The 21,586-nt window shown below is 50.7% G+C and overlaps 1 protein-coding gene across 1 annotated transcript; it reads right to left on the bottom strand.

Moving 5' to 3' along the window:
• Positions 1 to 774: 774 nt before the first annotated feature.
• On the bottom strand, positions 775 to 21,241 carry KAT8 (lysine acetyltransferase 8). The gene is given in 12 exon segments (XM_063182137.1): positions 775 to 1,060; positions 3,093 to 3,247; positions 7,717 to 7,867; positions 8,844 to 8,937; positions 10,464 to 10,604; positions 11,306 to 11,395; positions 12,961 to 13,080; positions 13,082 to 13,126; positions 15,315 to 15,368; positions 16,744 to 16,916; positions 19,865 to 19,939; positions 21,016 to 21,241. Coding segments are annotated over 12 exon segments (1,389 nt in total). The 3' UTR covers positions 775 to 995.
• Positions 21,242 to 21,586: the final 345 nt, after the last annotated feature.

Genomic DNA, 21,586 nt, shown 5'->3' with positions numbered 1-21,586 from the left:
GGTTGGGCTTTGGGGGGAAAATCCCGGATTTTGGGGGTCCTGCTCTGGGCTTTGTGGTAAAAACGTCAAATTTTGGGGCCCTGGGCCTGACTTTGGGGTGAAAACCTCAGATTTCGGGGTCCTGGTTTGGGTTTTGGGGTGAAAACGCCAAATTTCGGGGTGCTGGTCCTGACTTTGGGGTGGAAACCTCAGATTTTGGGGTCCTGGTTTGGGTTTTGGGGGGTCCTGGGTTGGGTTTTTGGACTGAAACCCCCAAATTTTGGGGGTCCTGGTCTGGGTTTTGGGGTGAAACCCCCAGGAAATTGGGGTGGGACCCCAAAATTCCAAATTCCCCCCAAAATTCCCCAAAATAAAAACCCTGAGACCCCTCCCTGTCCCTTTCCTGCTTTATTTGGGGTGGGGGAGACCCCAAAATTTGGGGGAAAAAGCCAAAAATTTGAGGGAAAAAGCAAAAAAATTTGGGGAAAAAGCCAAAAAATTTTGGGGAAAAACACAAAATGGAGGGAAGGGAAAATCCCCAAAATCTGGGGAAAATCCCAAAACTGAGGGGGGGAAAAAAACCCAAAAATTTGGCGGGAAACCCCAAAATTTTGAGGGGAAAACCCCCAAAATTTGAAGAAAATCCCCAAAATTTAAAGGGAAAACCCAAAATTTGGGGTAAAAACCCCCCCAAAAAAATCCCAAAATTTTGAGGGAAAACCCCCAAAAATTTGACGAAAATCCCAAAAATTTCCAGGGGCAAACCCAAAATTTGGGGTAAAAACCCAAAAAAAAAAATCCCAAAATTTTGAGGGAAAAACCCCAAAAATTTGAAGAAAATCCCCAAAATTTGAAGCGAAAACTCCCAAAATTTGGTGAAAAATCCCCAAAATTTCCGGGGAAAACCCAAAAATTTGGGGAAAACCCAAAACCGGAGGGGAAAAAAAATCCCAAAATTGGAGGAAAAATCAAAAAATTTGGGGTAAAAACCCCAAAAATTGGGAAAAATTTGAATTTCACTTCTTGGCCACCTTGGCCTGTTTGTGCTTCGGGGGCGCCCAGCGCAGGCAGATGGAGTCCACTGCAATTAACAGAGATAATTAGCGTTAATTAGCCTTAATTAGCGCCCTCAGCGACCCGCAGGGGCGGTAATTAATAGGGGGAATTAATTAATGGGGGTGGCTAATGAGGGGGGTGTTAATTATTAATGGGGAGAGTCATTAACAGCTTTAATTACGGGGTAATTAATGAGGGAGTCATTAACAGAGCTAATTAGACGCAATCAATGGGGCTGTTAATTAAGGGGTTATTAATGGAGGAAATCCATTAATTACAATATGTAAATTAACGAGGATTTCCTTTAACAGAAGCTCCGTAAGCTGGCGGTCATTAACGGGAATTAATTAATTAACGCTGTTCGTTAACGGGCAGCCTTAGGGGGATGTCTGGACCGAACCATTCATGCGGGGTGGGGAGGTTGCTGGTTTATTAATTAAAGTATATTAATTAACGAGCTGGCTCCTTAAGAAAAGCTCATTAAGGTGGCAATCATCAACACGAATTAATTAATTTTAATTAATTAAGTTCATTAATGAGGGAGCCTTAGAGGGTTTCTGGACCGAACCATTCATTGGGGGGGAGGGGGGGGTCCATTAAGGCTTATTTATTAACTAAAGTACATTAATTAATGAGCACGTTCTTTAAGACAAGCTCATGAAGGTGGCGATTCTTAATGGGAATTAATTAATTAATAAAATTCATTAACAGGAAAGCCCTGGGGGGGGGGGGGGGGGGGGGGGCGGTTTCTGGGCCGAACCATTCAGTGTGGACCATGGGGGTGTGACCATTAATGTATATCTATTAATTATGTTTATTAATGAGTGTATTCTTTAAGATAAGCTCATTATAGTTGTGATCGTTAGCCATAATTAATTAATTTAATTTAAATTAATTTAGTTTTAGCTAATTAAATTGATTTTAATTAATTTAATTCATTTAATTAAATGAATTGAATATTAATTCATTTAATTAAATGAATTTAATTTTAATTAATTTTAATTAATTAAATTTAATCTTAATTTAATTCATTTAATTCATTTAATTAAATGAATTTAATTTTAATTATTTTAATTAATTAAATTTAATTGATTTAATTTAATTTAATTAATTTAATTAAATGAATTTATTTTTAATTAATTTTAATTAATTAATTCAATTTTAATTAATTTCATTAATTTTAAATTTAATTTTAATTTATTTCATTTATTTTTATTAATTTAATTTATTTAATTAAATGAATTTAATTTTAAGTAATTAAATTTAATTTTAATAATTTCATTAATTTTAATTAAATTTAATTTTAATTAATTTCATTAATTTTTATTAATTTAATTAATTTAATTAAATCAATTTAATCTCAATTAATTTAATTTAATTTTAGTTAACTTTAATTAATTTTAAATTAATTAAATTCATCCACAAGGGACCCTCAGGGCGCTTCCCGGACCGTACCACTCCCACCACCAGCGGCGGGGGGGGGTTTCCCATTCCCAATCTCCCATTCCCCCGTTAATCATCGCATTTTAATTAATTTAATTAATTTCATTAATTTTTATTAATTTAATTAAATCAATTTAATCTCAATTAATTTAATTTAATTTTAGTTAACTTTAATTAATTTTAAATTAATTAAATTCATCCACAGGGGACCCTCAGGGCGCTTCCCGGACCGTACCACTCCCACCAGCAGGGGGGGGGGGGGGGGGAGTTTCCCATTCCCAATCTCCCATTCCCCCGTTAATCATCGCATTTTAATTAATTTAATTAATTTCATTAATTTTTATTAATTTAATTAAATCAATTTAATCTAAATTAATTTAATTTAATTTTAGTTAACTTTAATTAATTTTAAATTAATTAAATTCATCCACAAGGGACCCTCAGGGCGCTTCCCGGACCGTACCACTCCCACCACCAGCGCGGGGGAGGTTTCCATTCCCAATCTCCCATTAATTACCGCGCCCATCCCCGTTAATTACCGCGCCCATCCCCGCTCTGGCGTTAATGGGGGCGCTAATTAGGGCCGGGCAATTAGCGGGGCGCTAATTACTGACCGGTGATGGGCGGCTTCTTGTACTGGGCGCTCTTGAGGTGCTCCTCCACCAGCTTGGGCGTGACGCAGATGACGTGCTGCCCCTTCCAGTACTTGACCATGTTGAGCGACTGCAGCGTGCTGATGATGTCCGTCTGCGTGATGCTGGTCATCTGGCTGGACAGACGGACACCAGAGTGACCACTGAGTGACCACTGAGTGACCACAGAGTGACCAGAGTGACCACCGACCCATGGGAGTGACCATTGAACCCATGGGAGTGACCACTGAGCGACCACAGTGAGCACCGACCCATGGGAGTGACCATTGAACTCATGGCCATGGTCACTGGGCTGATGGTGTCCGTCTGCGTGATGCTGGTCATCTGGCTGAGGGACAGACGGACACCAGAGTGACCACTGAGTGACCCTGAGTGACCATTGAACCCATGGGAGTGACCACTGAGTGACCAGAGTGAGCACCGACCCATGGGAGTGACCATTGAACCCATGGGAGTGACCATTGAACCCATGGCAATGGTCACTGGGCTGATGGTGTCCGTCTGCGTGATGCTGGTCATCTGGCTAAGGGACAGACGGACACACGAGTGACCACTGAGTGACCCTGAGTGACCACTGAGTGACCACAGTGACCACTGAGTGACCACAGTGAGCACTGACCCATGGGAGTGACCATTGAACCCATGGCAATGGTCACTGGCCATGGTCACTGGGCTGATGGTGTCCGTCTGCGTGATGCTGGTCATCTGGCTGGACAGACGGACACCAGAGTGACCACTGAGTGACCACTGAGTGACCACAGTGACCACAGTGAGCACCGACCCATGGGAGTGACCATTGAACCCATGGCCATGGTCACTGGGCTGATGATGTCCGTCTGCGTGATGCTGGTCATCTGGCTGGACAGACGGACACCAGAGTGACCACTGAGTGACCCTGAGTGACCACTGAGTGACCACAGTGAGCACTGAGTGACCACAGTGAGCACCAACCCATGGGAGTGACCATTGAACCCATGGCCATGGTCACTGTGCTGATGGTGTCCGTCTGCGTGATGCTGGTCATCTGGCTGAGGGACAGACGGACACACGAGTGACCACTGAGTGACCACTGACCCCTGGGAGTGACCCCTGAGTGACCACTGAGTGACCACTGAGTGACCACTGAGTGACCACAGTGACCACTGAGTGACCACAGTGAGCACTGAGTGACCAGAGTGAGCACCGACCCATGGGAGTGACCATTGAACCCATGGCCATGGTCACTGGGCTGATGGTGTCCGTCTGCGTGATGCTGGTCATCTGGCTGGACAGACGGACACGCGAGTGACCACTGAGTGACCAGAGTGACCATTGAACCCATGGGAGTGACCACTGAGTGACCACAGTGAGCACTGACCCCTGGGAGTGACCATTGAACTCATGGCAATGGTCACTGGGCTGATGATGTCCGTCTGCGTGATGCTGGTCATCTGGCTGGACAGACGGACACGCGAGTGACCACTGAGTGACCCTGAGTGACCACTGAGTGACCACAGTGAGCACCGACCCATGGGAGTGACCATTGAACCCATGGGAGTGACCACTGAACCCATGGCCATGGTCACTGGGCTGATGGTGTCCGTCTGCGTGATGCTGGTCATCTGGCTAAGGGACAGACGGACACACGAGTGACCACTGAGTGACCCTGAGTGACCACAGTGACCACTGAGTGACCACAGTGAGCACTGACCCCTGGGAGTGACCATTGAACCCATGGGAGTGACCACTGAACTCATGGCCATGGTCACTGGGCTGATGGTGTCCGTCTGCGTGATGCTGGTCATCTGGCTAAGGGACAGACGGACAGCAGAGTGACCACTGACCCCTGGGAGTGACCACTGAGTGACCACTGAGTGACCAATGAGTGACCATTGAGTGACCACTGAGTGACCACTGAGTGACCACTGAGTGACCCTGAGTGACCCATGAGTGACCACTGAGTGACCACTGAGTGACCACTGAGTGACCAATGAGTGACCCCTGAGTGACCCTGAGTGACCACTGAGTGACCAATGAGTGACCAATGAGTGACCAATGAGTGACCCTGAGTGACCACTGACCCATGGGAGTGACCACTGAGTGACCGCTGAGTGACCACTGAGTAACCACAGTGACGAGTGACCACTGAGTGACCACTGAGTGACCCTGAGTGACCCCTGAGTGACCCTGAGTGACCACTGACCCATGGGAGTGACCACTGAGTGACCCTGAGTGACCACTGACCCATGGGAGTGACCACTGAGTGACCAATGAGTGACCATTGAACCCCTGGGAGTGACCACTGCTTTAAGGGGGTTTAATGGCCCTGCACTGGTTTGTACTGGTTTGTACTGGTTTGTACTGGTCTGTACTGGTTTATACTGGTCCATACTGGTCTATACTGGTCTATACTGGTCCATACTGGTTTATACTGGTCTATACTGGTTTCTATGTATTTTCATGCATTTCTATGGGGATTTTTGGGCCCATACTGGTTTGTACTGGTCCATACTGGTTTATACTGGTCCTACCTGAGGTCCTTGATGGACAGGGTCCCCCTGAAGGCCCTGAGGATCTCCAGCAGCAGCAGGAGTCACTGGTTTGTACTGGTTTGTACTGGTTTGTACTGGTTTGTACTGGTTTCTATGTACTTCTATGGATTTCTATGGGGATTTTTGGGTCCATACTGGTCTGTACTGGTTTATACTGGTTTATACTGGTCCTACCTGAGGTCCTTGATGGACAGGGTCCCTCTGAAGTCCCTGAGGATCTCCAGCAGCAGCAGGAGTCACTGGTTTATACTGGTCTATACTGGTTTCTATGCACTTTTATGGATTTTTACGGGGATTTTTGGGTCCATACTGGTTTGTACTGGTCCATACTGGTTTATACTGGTCCTACCTGAGGTCCTTGATGGACAGGGTCCCCCTGAAGTCCCTGAGGATCTCCAGCACCACAAGGAGTCACTGGTTTGTACTGGTTTATACTGGTCTGTACTGGTTTCTATGTACTTCTATGGATTTTTACGGGGATTTTTGGGTCCATACTGGTTTGTACTGGTCCATACTGGTTTATACTGGTCCTACCTGAGGTCCTTGATGGACAGGGTCCCTCTGAAGCCCCTGAGGATCTCCAGCAGCAGCAGGAGTCACTGGTTTGTACTGGTTTATACTGGTTTGTACTGGTTTCTATGTACTTCTATGGATTTCTATGGGGATTTTTGGGCCCATACTGGTTTGTACTGGTCCATACTGGTTTATACTGGTCCTACCTGAGGTCCTTGATGGACAGGGTCCCCCTGAAGTCCCTGAGGATCTCCAGCAGCACAAGGAGTCACTGGTTTGTACTGGTTTGTACTGGTTTCTATGTACTTCTATGGATTTTTACGGGGATTTTTGGGTCCATACTGGTTTGTACTGGTCCATACTGGTTTATACTGGTCCTACCTGAGGTCCTTGATGGACAGGGTCCCTCTGAAGTCCCTGAGGATCTCCAGCAGCAGCAGGAGTCACTGGTTTGTACTGGTTTGTACTGGTTTGTACTGGTCCATACTGGTTTATACTGGTTTATACTGGTTTCTATGTACTTCTATGGATTTCTATGGGGATTTTTGGGCCCATACTGGTTTGTACTGGTCCGTACTGGTTTGTACTGGTCCTACCTGAGGTCCTTGATGGACAGGGTGCCCCGGAAGTCCCTGAGGATCTCCAGCAGCACAAGGAGTCACTGGTTTATACTCGTTTATACTGGTTTATACTGGTCTATACTGGTTTCTATGTACTTCTATGGATTTCTATGGGGATTTTTGGGTCCATACTGGTTTGTACTGGTCTGTACTGGTTTGTACTGGTTTATACTGGTTTATACTGGTCCTACCTGAGGTCCTTGATGGACAGGGTGCCCCGGAAGTCCCTGAGGATCTCCAGCAGCAGCAGGAGTCACTGGTTTATACTGGTCTATACTGGTTTCTATGTACTTCTATGGATTTCTATGGGGATTTTTGGGTCCATACTGGTTTGTACTGGTTTGTACTGGTTTATACTGGTCTGTACTGGTCTTACCTGAGGTCCTTGATGGACAGGGTGCCCCGGAAGTCCCTGAGGATCTCCAGCAGCACAAGGAGTCACTGGTTTGTACTGGTTTATACTGGTTTGTACTGGTTTGTATTGGTTTCTATGTACTTCTATGGATTTCTATGGGGATTTTTGGGCCCATACTGGTTTATACTGGTTTATACTGGTTTGTACTGGTCCTACCTGAGGTCCTTGATGGACAGGGTCCCCCTGAAGTCCCTGAGGATCTCCAGCAGCACAAGGAGTCACTGGTTTGTACTGGTTTATACTGGTTTCTATGTACTTTTATGGATTTTTACGGGGATTTTTGGGCCCATACTGGTTTATACTGGTCCATACTGGTTTGTACTGGTCCTACCTGAGGTCCTTGATGGACAGGGTCCCTCTGAAGTCCCTGAGGATCTCCAGCAGCACAAGGAGCCACTGGTTTATACTGGTCTATACTGGTTTCTATGTACTTTTATGGATTTCTATGGGGATTTTTGGGCCCATACTGGTTTGTACTGGTCTGTACTGGTTTATACTGGTCCTACCTGAGGTCCTTGATGGACAGGGTGCCCCGGAAGTCCCTGAGGATCTCCAGCAGCACCCAGCTCCAGTAGCTGCGGTAGCTGAGCTTGCCCAGGTCCGAGAGCGGCTTCTCCGGGGAGCCCACGGTGCTCTCCAGCTTGGACAGCTCATAGCCTGAAAAATCCACCCAAAATGAACCAAAATCACCCAAAATTCTACTCAAAATCAGCCCTGAGATTCCTGGGAATCCGTGGATTTCAGGGGATCCAAAAAATCCCCCAAATTCCATCAAAAATCCCCAAAATTCCCTCAAAAATCCTGAATTTCCACCCGGTGCCCTCCAGCTTGGACAGCTCATAGCCTGAAAAATCCACCCAAAATGAACCAAAATCACCCAAAATTAACCAAAATTCCACCCAAAATCCATCAAAATCCACCCAAATTCCATCCCAAAATCCCAGGGAATCTGCAGATTTTATGGGTTTCCAAATTTTCTCTGGAAACCCAAAATCCCCAATTTATTTTTTTTTAGGATCTCCCAAAATTCTCAAATTTTTGGGGGGAAATTCCTCCAAGAATTTCCAAAAATTCCCCATTTTTTTCTAATTTTTCTGCATTTTTTTCCCCCTTTTCCCCCAATTTTTTCCATTTTTGGGACCCCTAAAATTCCCAGATTTTTTTCAGACCTCCCAAAACCCCCAAATTTCATTGTGGAAACCCCAAAATCCCCAAATTTTCTCTGGAAACCCCAAAATCCCCAATTTTTTTTTCTTTTTTTAGGATCTCCCAAAATTCTCAAATTTTTGGGGGAATTTTCCAGGAATTTCCCAGAAATTCCCCATTTTTTGTGATTTTTCCCTCATTTTTTTCCCCCTTTTCCCCAAATTTTCCCACTTTTTGGGGCCCCTAAAATTCCCAATTTTTTTTTTAGGATCTCCCAAAATTCTCAAATTTTTTGGTGGAGGGGAATCCTCCAAAAATTTCCAAAAAATTCCCCTTTTTTTTGAGATTTTCCCTCATTTTTTTCATTTTCTCCCCCAATTTTTTCTTTTTTTAGGACCCCTAAAATTCCCAAATTTTTTTCAGACCTCCCAGAATCCCCAAATTTTCTCTGGGAACCCCAAAATCCCCAAATTTTTTGGGCACTGACTGAAGGCGATGAGGAATTTTCCGTATCCGCGGCGCTGGTACGGCGGCAGGGTCAGGATGCACGCCACGTTGTTCCCGTCCGGGGACTCCTTTTCCTGTGAAAAAACGAAATTTTGGGAAAATCCCCAAATTTTGGGGGCGTCTTTTGACATCCGGGGGCTCGGGGATGGGGAAAATCGTCGGGATTTGGGGATTTTTGGGCGGTTTTCTTTTTGGTTTTTGGGACATACAAGTGAGTGCCCAGGTGTGCCCAGGTGTGCCCAGGTGTGCCCAGGTGCCCCCAGGTGTGCCCAGGTGTGCCCAACTGTAACCGAGGTGTGCCCAGGTGTTGCCCCAGGTGTACCCAGCCGTGCCCAGGTGTATCCCAGGTGTGCCAGGTGTATCTCAGGTGTGCCCAGGTGTATCCCAGGTGTATCCCAGGGTGTATCCCAGGTGTGCCCAGCCATGCCCAGGTGTGCCCAGGTGCCCCCAGGTGTGCCCAACTGTAACCCAGGTGTATCCCAGGTGTGCCCAGGTGTGCCCAAGTGTATCCCAGCCGTGCACAGGTGTGCCCAGGTGTATCCCAGGTGTGCCCAGCCGTGCCCAGGTGTATCCCAGGTGTGCCCAGGTGTATCCCAGGTGTATCCCAGGTGTGCCCAGGTGTATCCCAGGTGTATCCCACGTGTGCCCCAGGTGTGCCCAGCCGTGCCCAGCCATGCCCAGGTGTATCCCAGGTGTATCCCAGGTGTGCCCAGGTGTACCCAGGTAAGTACTCAAATGTGACAGGTGAGTGCCCAGGTGTGCCCAGGTGCCCCCAGGTGTATCCCAGCAGTACCCAGCCATGCCCAGGTGCCCCAGGTGTATCCCAAGTGCCCCAGGTGTGCCCCAGGCCGTGCCCAGGTGTATCCAGGTGTGCCCAGGTAAGTACTCAAATGTGACAGGTGAGTGCCCAGGTGTGCCCCAGCCGTGCCCAGGTGCCCCCAGGTGCCCCAGCCATGCCCAGGTGTACCCAGGTGTGCCCAAGTGTATCCCAGGTGTGCCCAGGTGTGCCCAGGTGTCCTAAACCCCCAATTTTCACCCATTTTCTCCCATTTTCACCCATTTTCCCCCAATTTTCACCCATTTTCTCCCAGTTTTTCCCCATTTCCCCCCCCCAGGTGTGCCCAGGTGCCCCCAGCTGTGCCCAGGTGTGCCCAAACCCCCAATTTTCACCCATTTTCCCCCAATTTTCACCGATTTCCTCCAGTTTTTCCCCATTTCCCCCCCAGCTGTGCCCAGGTGCCCCCAGGTGTGCCCAGCTGTGCCCAGGTGTGCCCAAACCCCCAATTTTCCCCCATTTTCTCCCCATTTTCACCCATTTTCTCCCCATTTTCACCCATTTTCCCCCAATTTTCACCCAATTTTTCCCCATTTTTCCCCCCCAGGTGCCCCCAGTGTGCCAGGTGTGCCCAGGTGTGCCCAAACCCCCAATTTTCCCCCAATTTTCTCCCCATTTTCACCCATTTTCCCCCAATTTTCACCCATTTTCTCCCCATTTTCACCCATTTTCTCCCCATTTTCCCCCAATTTTCACCCATTTTCTCCCAGTTTTTTCCCCATTTCCCCCCCCCAGGTGTGCCCAGGTGTGCCCAGGTGTGCCCACCTTGGAGAAGTAGCCGACGATGTGCGCGCCCTGGCGGTCGACCTCGGTGAGCAGGTAGAACACGAAGGGCTCCACGTCGAAGTAGAGCGTCTTGTGGTCCAGGAACAGCTTGGCCAGCAGGCACAGGTTCTGGCAGTAGATCTGGGCACACACGCACACACCCTGGGCACACCTGGGCACACCTGGGCACACCTGCGGTGCCCGGTGCCCAAAAAACCCCACGAAAATACGACAAAATTGATCAAAAATACAAAAAAATCCAACAAAAATGCCCCAGGATTTGGGGATTCCGTGGTTTGGGGTGCCCAGGTGGCACCTGGGCACACCTGGGCACACCTGGGCACACCTGGAGTGCCCGGCGCCCAAAAAACCCCGCGAAAATCTGACAAAAATTGATTAAAATACAAAAAAAATGCCCCAAAAATGGCCCAAAGTGCCCCCGGATTTGGGGATTCCATGGTTTGGGTTCTCAGGTGGCACCTGGGCACACCTGGGCACACCTGGAGTGCCCCGTGCCCAAAAAACCCCGCGAAAATCCCACAAAAAACTGGAAAAAATCCAACAAAAATCCCATAAAAATGTCCCAAAAATGCCCAAAACCACCCCGGGATTTGGGGATTCCTGGGGTTTGATGTGCCCGGGTGCCACCTGGCACACCTGGGCACACCTGGGCACACCTGGAGTGCCCGGTGCCCAAAAATCCCACAAAAAAATCACCAAAATCGCACAAAAAAACCCCAAAACCACCCCGGGATTTGGGGATTCCTGGGGTTTGATGTGCCCGGGTGCCACCTGGGCACACCTGGGCACACCTGGGCACGGCTGGCACGGCTGGCACTCACCTTGTGGTCCTTGCCGTCCACCTCGTAGACGGAGATGTTGCCCTTGCGGTAAATCTCCCGGCCCGGCGGCTGCCGCCACTGGCACTGCCCCTGCCCGGGGGAGGCACCGGTGAGAGAAACAACCAAAAACACCCAAAAATACCCAAAAAAAACCAAAAAAACCAAAAAAAAACAAAAAACCCAAAATAACCCAAAATAAACCAAAATAAACCAAAAAAACCCCAAAAATTCACCCAAAAATACCCCAAAAATTCACCCGGCGGCTGCCGCCACTGGCACTGCCCCTGCCCGGGGGAGGCACCGGTGAGCAAAACACCCCAAAAAACACCAAAATAACCCAAAAAATTCACCCAAAAACCCAAAAAACACCCAAAAAAAACAAAAAAAAAAACCCAAAATAAACCAAAAAACCCCAAAAACACCCCGAAAAACAAAAAAAAAACCCCAAAATAAACCAAAAAACCCAAAAAAAAACAAAACAAAAAAAAAAACCCCAAAAAACAAACCAAAAAAACCCCAAAAAACACCCAAAATAAACCAAAAAAACCCCCAAAAATCCACCCAAAATAACCCAAAATTGGCACAAAAGTGTTCATGGGCACTGGGATGGGTGAGACACGGCTGTGCCAGCTGTGCCAGGTGTGCCCAGGTGTGCCCAGGTGTCCCCAAACCTCCAATTTTCACCCATTTTCCCCCCAATTTCCACCCATTTTCTCCCAATTTTTCCCCATTTTTCCCTGCCAGGTGTGCCCATGTGTATCCCAGCTGTGCCCAGGTGTACCAGGTGCCCCCAAACCCCCAATTTTCACCGATTTTCCCCCAATTTTCACCCATTTCCCCCCAATTTTCACCAATTTCCTCCCAGTTTTTCCCCATTTTTCCCTGCCAGGTGTGCCCATGTTTATCCCAGCTGTGCCCAGCTGCCCCCAGCTGTGCCCAGCTGTGCCCAGGTGTCCCTAAACTCCCAATTTTCACCCATTTTCCCCCAATTTTCACCCATTTTCTCCCAGTTTTTCTCCATTTCCCCCCCCAGCTGTGCCCAGGTGTGCCCAGGTGCCCCCAAACCCCCAATTTTCACCGATTTCCCCCCAATTTTCACCAATTTTCTCCCAATTTTTCCCCATTTTTCCCTGCCAGGTGTGCCAGGTGGTGCCCCCAGGTGCCCAGCTGTGCCCAGGTGTCCCTAAACTCCCAATTTTCACCCATTTTCTCCCAATTTCCACCAATTTTCTCCCAGTTTTTTCCCCATTTCCCCCCCAGCTGTGCCCCAGGTGGTGCCCCCAGGTGTGCCCAGGTGTGCCCAGGTGCCCCCAGCTGTGCCCAGGTGCCCCCAGGTATGCCCAGGTGTGCCCAAACCCCCAATTTTCTCCCAATTTTCTCCCATTTTCTCCCAATTTTCTCCCCATTTTCTCCCAATTTTCACCGATTTTCTCCCAGTTTTTCCACCCCAGGTGTGCCCAGGTGGTGCCCCCAGGTGCCCAGCTGTGCCCAGGTGTGCCCAGGTGTGCCCAAACCCCCAATTTTCACCCATTTTCTCCCAATTTTCACCGATTTTTCTCCCAATTTTTCCCCATTTCCCCGCCCAGCTGTGCCCAAGTGATGCCCCCAGCTGTGCCCAGCTGTGCCCAGGTGTGCCCAGGTGTGCCCAGGGGTACCAGGTGCAGGCGGTAGCTCCTCTCGTATTTCATGTACTTGAGGCAGAACTCGCAGATCCAGAGCTTGGGCTGCTTCCCGTAATCCTCGGGGAACGGCGAGAAGTACCAGGCGTCGATCTCAGTAGTGCCCGATGTGGATCTTGTCCACGTACTTCACCTTGGTGATCTGCGGGGGGCACAGGGGGCACACCTGGGCACACCTGGGCACACCTGGGTGCCAAAATCCTCAAAAAATCCCATAAAAATCCCATTAAAAATGACCCAAAAATGGCCAAAACCAGCCAGAAATCCGGGAATATCCATTGCCAGGTGTGGATCTTGCCCAGGAATTCACCCTGGTGATCTGCAGGGCACACAGGTGGCACACCTGGGCACACCTGGGCACACCTGGGCACCCAAATCCCACGAAAAATCCTGCAAAAATCCCACCAAAAATGACCCAAAAATGGCCCAAAAATGGCCAAAACCAGCCCAGGCGTCGATCTCGTAGTGCCCGATGTGGATCTTGTCCACGTACTTCACCTTGGTGATCTGCGGGGGGCACAGGGGGCACACCTGGGCACACCTGGTGCCCAAATCCCACAAAAAATCCCGCAAAATCCCGTTAAAAATGGGCCAAAAATGACCCAAAAATGGAAAAAACCAGCCCAGGCGTCGATCTCGTAGTGCCCGATGTGGATCTTGCCCAGGAATTCACCCTGGTGATCTGCAGGGCACAGGTGGCACACCTGGGCACACCTGGGCACACCTGGGCACCAAAATCCCACAAAAATCCCGCAAAAATCCCACAAAAAATGGCCCAAAAATGACCCAAAAACGCCTAAAAATGACCCCAAAATGGCCTAAAAATGACCCAAAAATGGCCAAAACCAGCCCAGAATCCCGGGACACACAGGTGGCACACCTGGGCACATCCTGGGCACACCTGGGTGCCAAAATCCTCAAAAAATCCCGCAAAAATCCCACAAAAAATGGGCCAAAAATGACCCAAAAATGGCAAAACCAGCCCAGAATTGTGGGAATATCCATTGCCAGGTGTGGATCTTGCCCAGGAATTCACCCTGGTGATCTGCAGGGCACAGGTGGCACACCTGGGCACACCTGGGCACACCTGGGCACCCAAATCCCACAAAAAATCCCACAAAAATCCGTTAAAAATGACCCAAAAATGGGCCAAAAATGACTCAAAAACGCCTAAAAATGACCCCAAAATGGCCTAAAAATGACCCAAAAATGGCCAAAACCAGCCCAGAATTCCGGAACACACAGGTGGCACACCTGGGCACACCTGGGTGCCAAAATCCCCTCAAAAAATCCCATAAAAAACCCAAAAATATCCCACTAAAAATCCCCAAAAAAGTCCCCCCCCAAAATCCCACAGAAGTCTCACAAAAGCCCCACAAAAATTGCAAAAAAAGAAAAATTTCCCCCGAAAAATCCCACAAAAATTGAAAACGAAATCCCCACCAAAGCTCCCCCCCAAAAAAATCTCAAAATAAATCCTACAAAAAAACTCGAAAAATCCCCAAAATCCCACAAAAATACCTCAAAAAATCCCCCAAAAATCTCCAAAAAATCCCACTAAAAATCCCCCGAAGGTCCCGTAAAAAAAACCTCAAAAAATCTCAAGAAAAAATCCCACAAAAAAAAACCCTCCAAAAAATCTCAAAAATCCCACAAAATCCCCCCAAAATCTCAAAAAAAAAAAAATCCACAAAAAATCCCCAAAGTCCCCTAAAAAATCCCTCAGAAAAATCTCCAAAAAAAATCCCACAAAAAAAAAAAAAAAAAAAACTCAAAAAAAATCCCAAAAATTCCCCCCCACAAAAAATCTCAACAATCTCCCCAAAAAAATTCCCCCAAAAATCTCCAAAAAATCCTCTAAAAAAAATCCTACAAAAATGCAAAAATTGCCACAAAAATCCCTCCTAAAATCCCACAAAAATAAGGGAAAAACCCCATAAAATCCCCTAAAAATCCCATTTCAAATCCCATTTAAAAACCCCAAAATCCCCAAAAACCCCAAAAATCCCATTTAAAATCCCATTTAAAACCCCATAAAAACCCCCAAAATCCCCAAAAAATCCCATTTAAAACCCCATAAAATCCCAAAAAATCCCATTTAAAATCCATTTATAATCCCATTTAAAACCCCATAAAACCCCCAAAAATCCCATTTAAAATCCCATTTAAAACCCAAAAAAATCCCCAAAAAATCCCATTTAAAACCCCATTTAAAACCCTATAAAATCCCAAAAAAATCCCATTTCAAATCCAATTTAAAATCCACAAAAAGCCAAAAACTCCCCCAAAATCCCCGTTTAACCCTCAAGTGCCCGGATTTGTTCCCTCACGGCCTCGTGCTCCTTCTCCAGCGCCGCCGTGGTCGGGTCCATCTCGGCGTAGGTCTGCAAAAACCAGTACGGACCAGTACAGACCAGTACGGACCAGTATAGACCAGTATAGACCAGTATAAACATCATAAACCAGTACAGACCAGTACGGACCAGTACAGACCAGTACGGACCAGTATAGACCAGTATAAACCATCATAAACCATCATAAACCATCATAAACCAGTACGGACCAGTATAGACCAGTACGGACCAGTACGGACCAGTATAGACCATGATAAACCATCATAAACCATCATAAACCAGTACGGACCAGTATAGACCATCATAAACCAGTACGGACCAGTACGGACCAGTATAGACCAGTATAAACCATCATAAACCAGTACAGACCAGTACGGACCAGTAATAAACCAGTATAGACCATCATAAACCATCATAAACCATCATAAACCAGTATGGACCAGTATGGACCAGTATAGACCATCATAAACCATCATAAACCAGTACGGACCAGTACGGACCAGTATAGACCATCATAAACCATCATAAACCAGTACGGACCAGTATAAACCAGTATAGACCATCATAAACCATCAAAAACCAGTACGGACCAGTACAGACCAGTACGGACCAGTAACAGCCAATACAAACCAGTAAAGACCAGCAGAAACCAGTAGGGACCAGTGCTTGGTGTGTGATCCCAGTCCGTCCCAGTCCGTCCCAGTTTGTCCCAGTAACCCCTGACCCCATCCCAGTCCCTCCCAGTCCGTCCCAGTTTGTCCCAGTCCATCCCAGTACCCACTGACCCCATCCCAGTTCATCCCAGTCCCCTTTAACTCCCTCTAACTTGCTCCCAGTACATCCCAGTTTGTTCCAGTCCATCCCAGTACCCACTGACCCCATCCCAGTCCCTCCCAGTCCATCCCAGTTCATCCCAGTCCCTCCCAGTTCCCTTTAACTTCCTCCCAGTCCCTCCCAGTCCATCCCAGTCCCTCCCAGTTCATCCCAGTCCCCTTTAACTCCCTCCCAGTCCGTCCCAGTTTGTCCCAGTCCATCCCAGTACCCACTGACCCCATCCCAGTCCCTCCCAGTTCATCCCAGTCCATCCCAGTTCATCCCAGTCCATCCCAGTTCCCTTTAACCCCATTTCAACCCCCTTTAACTCCATCCCAGTCTCTCCCAGTCCCTCCCAGTCCATCCCAGTCCCCTTTAACTCCCTCCCAGTCCCTCCCAGTCCCTCCCAGTCCATCCCAGTCCCTGCCAGTCACTCCCAGTTCATCCCAGTCCATCGCAGTTCATCCCAGTCCATCCCAGTTCCCTTTAACTCGCTCCCAGTCCCTCCCAGTCCCTCCCAGTGCCTCCCAGTCCCTCCCAGTCCCTCCCAGTCCCTCCCAGTGCCTCCCAGTCGCTCCCAGTTCACCCGGACCTTCTGCACGTGGTTGATCTCGTCGTGTTTGCGTTTCTGGTTGCGGGTGATTTTCCTCTCGGGCTCGGCCAGCTCGGCCAGGAAGGGCTCCGAGCTCTTCTGGGCGGCCTCCTTGAGGCTCTTGGAGAGCGCCAGGCGGTTCCGGTCCACCCACTCGTCCAGGCGCCGGTTAACTGGGGCAAACTGGTGTCAACTGGGAGCACTGGGAGCACTGGGAGCATCCCCATCCATGCCCATCCATCCCAGTGCTTCCAGTTCCCCAGGGTGTGCAATGAACTGGGAGCACTGGGAGCACTGGGAGCCATCCCAGTCCATCCCAGTCCGTCCCCAGGCGGTTCCGGTCCACCCACTCGTCCAGGCGCCGGTTAACTGGGGCAAACTGGGATCAACTGGGAGCACTGGGACAGCCCAACCCATCCCCATTCATCCCCATTCATCCCAATTCCCCAGGGTGTGCAATGAACTGGGAGCACTGGGAGCCGTCCCAGTCCATCCCAGTCCATCCCAGTCCATCCCAGTCCATCCCAGTCCATCCCAGTCCATCCCCAGGCGGGTTCCGGTCCACCCACTCGTCCAGGGCGCCGGTTTAACTGGGACAAACTGGTGTCAACTGGGAGCACTGGGACACCCCCAGTTCATCCCATTCATCCCCATTCACCCCAGTGTGCCCAAATCCCCACAGTGTGCAATGAACTGGGAGCACTGGGAGTTACTGGGAGCCATCCCAGTCCATCCCAGTCCGTCCCCAGGCGGTTCCGGTCCACCCACTCGTCCAGGCGCCGGTTAACTGGGGCAAACTGGGATCAACTGGGAGCACTGGGACAGCCCAACCCATCCCCATCCATCCCCATTCATCCCCATTCATCCCAAATCCCCACGGTGTGCAATGAACTGGGAGCACTGGTTTGAACTGGGAGCACTGGGAGCCATCCCAGTCCGTCCCCAGGCGGTTCCGGTCCACCCACTCGTCCAGGCGCCGGTTAACTGGGACAAACTGGGCTCAACTGGGAGCACTGGGACAGCCCCAGTTCATCCCATTCATCCCCATTCATCCCAATTCCCCAGGGTGTGCAATGAACTGGGAGCCGTCCCAGTCCATCCCAGTCCATCCCAGTCCATCCCAGTCCATCCCAGTCCATCCCCAGGCGGTTCCGGTCCACCCACTCGTCCAGGCGCCGGTTAACTGGGACAAACTGGGATCAACTGGGAGCACTGGGAGCACTGGGACACCCCCAGTTCATCCCATTCATCCCCATTCACCCCAGTGCTTCCAAATCCCCACAGTCTGGGGTTAACTGGGAGTTACTGGGAGCCATCCCAGTCCATCCCAGTCCATCCCAGTCCGTCCCAGTCCGTCCCCAGGCGGTTCCGGTCCACCCACTCGTCCAGGCGCCGGTTAACTGGGGCAAACTGGGCTCAACTGGGAGCACTGGGAGCACTGGAGCACTGGGAACTGTCCCCATTCATCCCACTGCTTCCAAATCCCACAGTCTGGGGTTAACTGGGAGCACTGGTTTGAACTGGGAGCCATCCCAGTCCATCCCAGTCCATCCCAGTCCATCCCAGTCCATCCCCAGGCGGTTCCGGTCCACCCACTCGTCCAGGCGCCGGTTAACTGGGGTGAACTGGGCTGAACTGGGAGCACTGGGACAGCCCAACCCATCCCCGTCCATCCCCATTCATCCCCATTCATCTCAGTGCTTCCAATTCCCCAGGGTGTGCAATGAACTGGGAGCACTGGGAGCCATCCCAGTCCATCCAGTCCATCCCAGTCCATCCCAGTCCATCCCCAGGCGGTTCCGGTCCACCCACTCGTCCAGGCGCCGGTTAACTGGGACAGACTGGGATAACTGGGAGCACTGGGAGCACTGGGACAGCCCAACCCATCCCCATTCATCCCAGTGCTTCCAGTTCCCCAGGGTGTGCAATGAACTGGGAGCCATCCCAGTCCATCCCAGTCCATCCCAGTCCATCCCAGTCCATCCCAGTCCGTCCCCAGGCGGTTCCGGTCCACCCACTCGTCCAGGCCGCCGGTTAACTGGGGCAAACTGGGATCAACTGGGAGCACTGGGACAGCCCAACCCATCCCCATTCATCCCCATTCATCCCAAATCCCCAGGGTGTGCAATGAACTGGGAGCACTGGTTTGAACTGGGAGCCGTCCCAGTCCATCCCAGTCCATCCCAGTCCATCCCAGTCCGTCCCCAGGCGGTTCCGGTCCACCCACTCGTCCAGGCGCCGGTTAACTGGGACAAACTGGGATCAACTGGGAGCACTGGGAGCACTGGGACACCCCCAATCCATCCCCATTCATCCCAAATCCCCGGGGTGTGCAATGAACTGGGAGCACTGGGAGTTACTGGGAACCATCCCAGTCCATCCCAGTCCGTCCCAGTCCATCCCCAGGCGGTTCCGGTCCACCCACTCGTCCAGGCGCCGGTTAACTGGGACAAACTGGGATCAACTGGGAGCACTGGGAGCACTGGGAGCATCCCCATTCATCCCCATTCATCCCAGTGCTTCCAGTTCCCCAGGGTGTGCAATGAACTGGGAGCACTGGTTTGAACTGGGATCAACTGGGAGCACTGGGAACCATCCCAGTGCCTTCAATCACCCCCGTCCGCAGTGAACTGGAGCACTGGTTTGAACTGGGAGCCACTGGGAACCATCCCAGCCCGTCCCAGTCGCCTCCCAGTTGGTCCCAGTGCCCTCCCAGTTTGTCCAGTCCCTCCCAGTTCCTCCCAGTCCATCCCAGTTCATCCCAGCCCCCCTTTAACCCCTCCCAGTCCATCCCAGTGCCTCCCAGTTTGTCCCAGTCCCCTTCTGAGCCCTCCCAGTTTGTTCCAGTTTGTCCCAGTCTCTCCCAGTTCCTCCCAGTTAGTCCCAGTGCCCTCCCAGTCCATCCCAGTTGGTCCCAGTGCCCTCCCAGTCCCTCCCAGTCCATCCCAGTTGGTACCAGTGCCCTCCCAGTCCCTCCCAGTCCATCCCAGTTGGTACCAGTGCCCTCCCAGTTCATCCCAGTCCATCCCAGTCCCCTTTTGACCCCTCCCAGTTCCTCCCAGTTTGTCCCAGTCCCTCCCAGTCCCTCCCAGTTTGTCCCAGTCTGTCCCAGTTCACTCACAGCCCACGTAGTGCACGTAGAACTCCTCGCGCGCCTCCTGCTCGTTCAGGCGGGACTGGATCACCTCGGCCGAGTCTGCAACAAACTGGGAGTCACTGGGACGTACTGGTTTATACTGGTTTATACTGGGAGGGACTGGGAATGGGGCTGGAACAAACTGGGAGTGACTGGGATGGACTGGGATGGACTGGGAGGGACTGGGAATGGGGCTGGATCACCTCGGCCGAGTCTGCAACGAACTGGGAGTCACTGGTTTATACTGGTTTATACTGGTTTATACTGGTTTATACTGGGAGGGACTGGGAATGGGGCTGGAACAAACTGGGAGTGACTGGGATGGACTGGGACAGACTGGGATGGGACTGGGACAAACTGGGACAGACTGGGATGGACTGGGAATGGGGCTGGATCACCTCGGCCGAGTCTGCAACGAACTGGGAGTCACTGGGACATACTGGTTTATACTGGGAGGGACTGGGAATGGGGCTGGAACAAACTGGGAGCGACTGGGATGAACTGGACAGACTGGGATGGACTGGGATGGACTGGGACAGACTGGGAGGGACTGGGAATGGGGCTGGATCACCTCGGCCGAGCCTGCAACAAACTGGGAGTCACTGAGACATACTGGTTTATACTGGGAGGGACTGGGAATGGGGCTGGAACAAACTGGGAGTGACTGGGATGGACTGGGACAGACTGGGATGGACTGGGATGGACTGGGACGGGACTGGGATGGACTGGGACAGACTGGGATGGACTGGGAATGGGGCTGGATCACCTCGGCCGAGTCTGCAACAAACTGGGAATCACTGGTTTATACTGGGAGGGACTGGGACAAACTGGGACCAGTATCAAACTGGGAATTCACCAGTATAACATCCCCAGTATAACCAGTAACCCATCCCAGTATAAACCAGTATAACATCCCCAGTATAACCAGTAACCCATCCCCAGTATAACCAGTATAACATCCCCAGTATAACCAGTATAACACCCCCAGTATAACCAGTACCCCATTCCCAGTATAACCAGTACAACACCCCCAATATAACCAGTAGCCCGTTCCCAGTATAACCAGTACCCCATTCCCAGTATAACCAGTAACCCGTTCCCAGTATAACCAGTACAACACCCCCAGTATAACTCACGCCAGCTCCCGTCCGCCCGCCGGCACAGGTACGTCTCCCCGATCTCCACGGCCACCTCGGCATCCCGCGCCGTTCCCGCCGCCCCCGGCGCCCCGCGGCCGCTGCCGGTGCCGGTTCCGGGCCCGGCGCCCGCTCCGGGTCCCTCCGGGGCCGCTCGGGGCCCGCCCGGGGCCGCCCCGGACCCGCCCGGGGCCTCCGGCACCGAGCCGGGCCCCGCCGCCGCCATCTTGGAACCCGCCGGAAGTGACGCGCAACGGCCGCGACGCGTTGCTGGGGAAACGGGGAAAGGGCGGGGATTGGTTGCTATGAGACGGGGAAAGGGCCGAATTGGTTGCTAGGAGACGCGGGAAGGCGGGGATTGGTTGCTAGGAGACAAGGAAAGGGCGGGGATTGGTTGCTAGGAGACGCGGAAAGGGCGGGGATTGGTTGCTAGGAGACGGGGAAAGGGCGGGAACTGGCTGTTGGGGGCGTGGCTTAGCTGTGAGGGGAGTAAAACTTCTCGATTTTGGGGCCTAAAAAATCGGGAATTTCGCTCAAAATTCCCGATTTTCACTCAAAGTTACCAATTTTT

Source organism: Melospiza melodia, unplaced genomic scaffold (assembly GCF_035770615.1).
Source record: "Melospiza melodia melodia isolate bMelMel2 unplaced genomic scaffold, bMelMel2.pri scaffold_157, whole genome shotgun sequence".
Classification (NCBI taxonomy): Eukaryota; Metazoa; Chordata; class Aves; order Passeriformes; family Passerellidae; genus Melospiza; species Melospiza melodia.
Note: the sequence above shows the minus strand (reverse complement) of the source record. Positions and strands in the feature narration are given on the sequence as shown.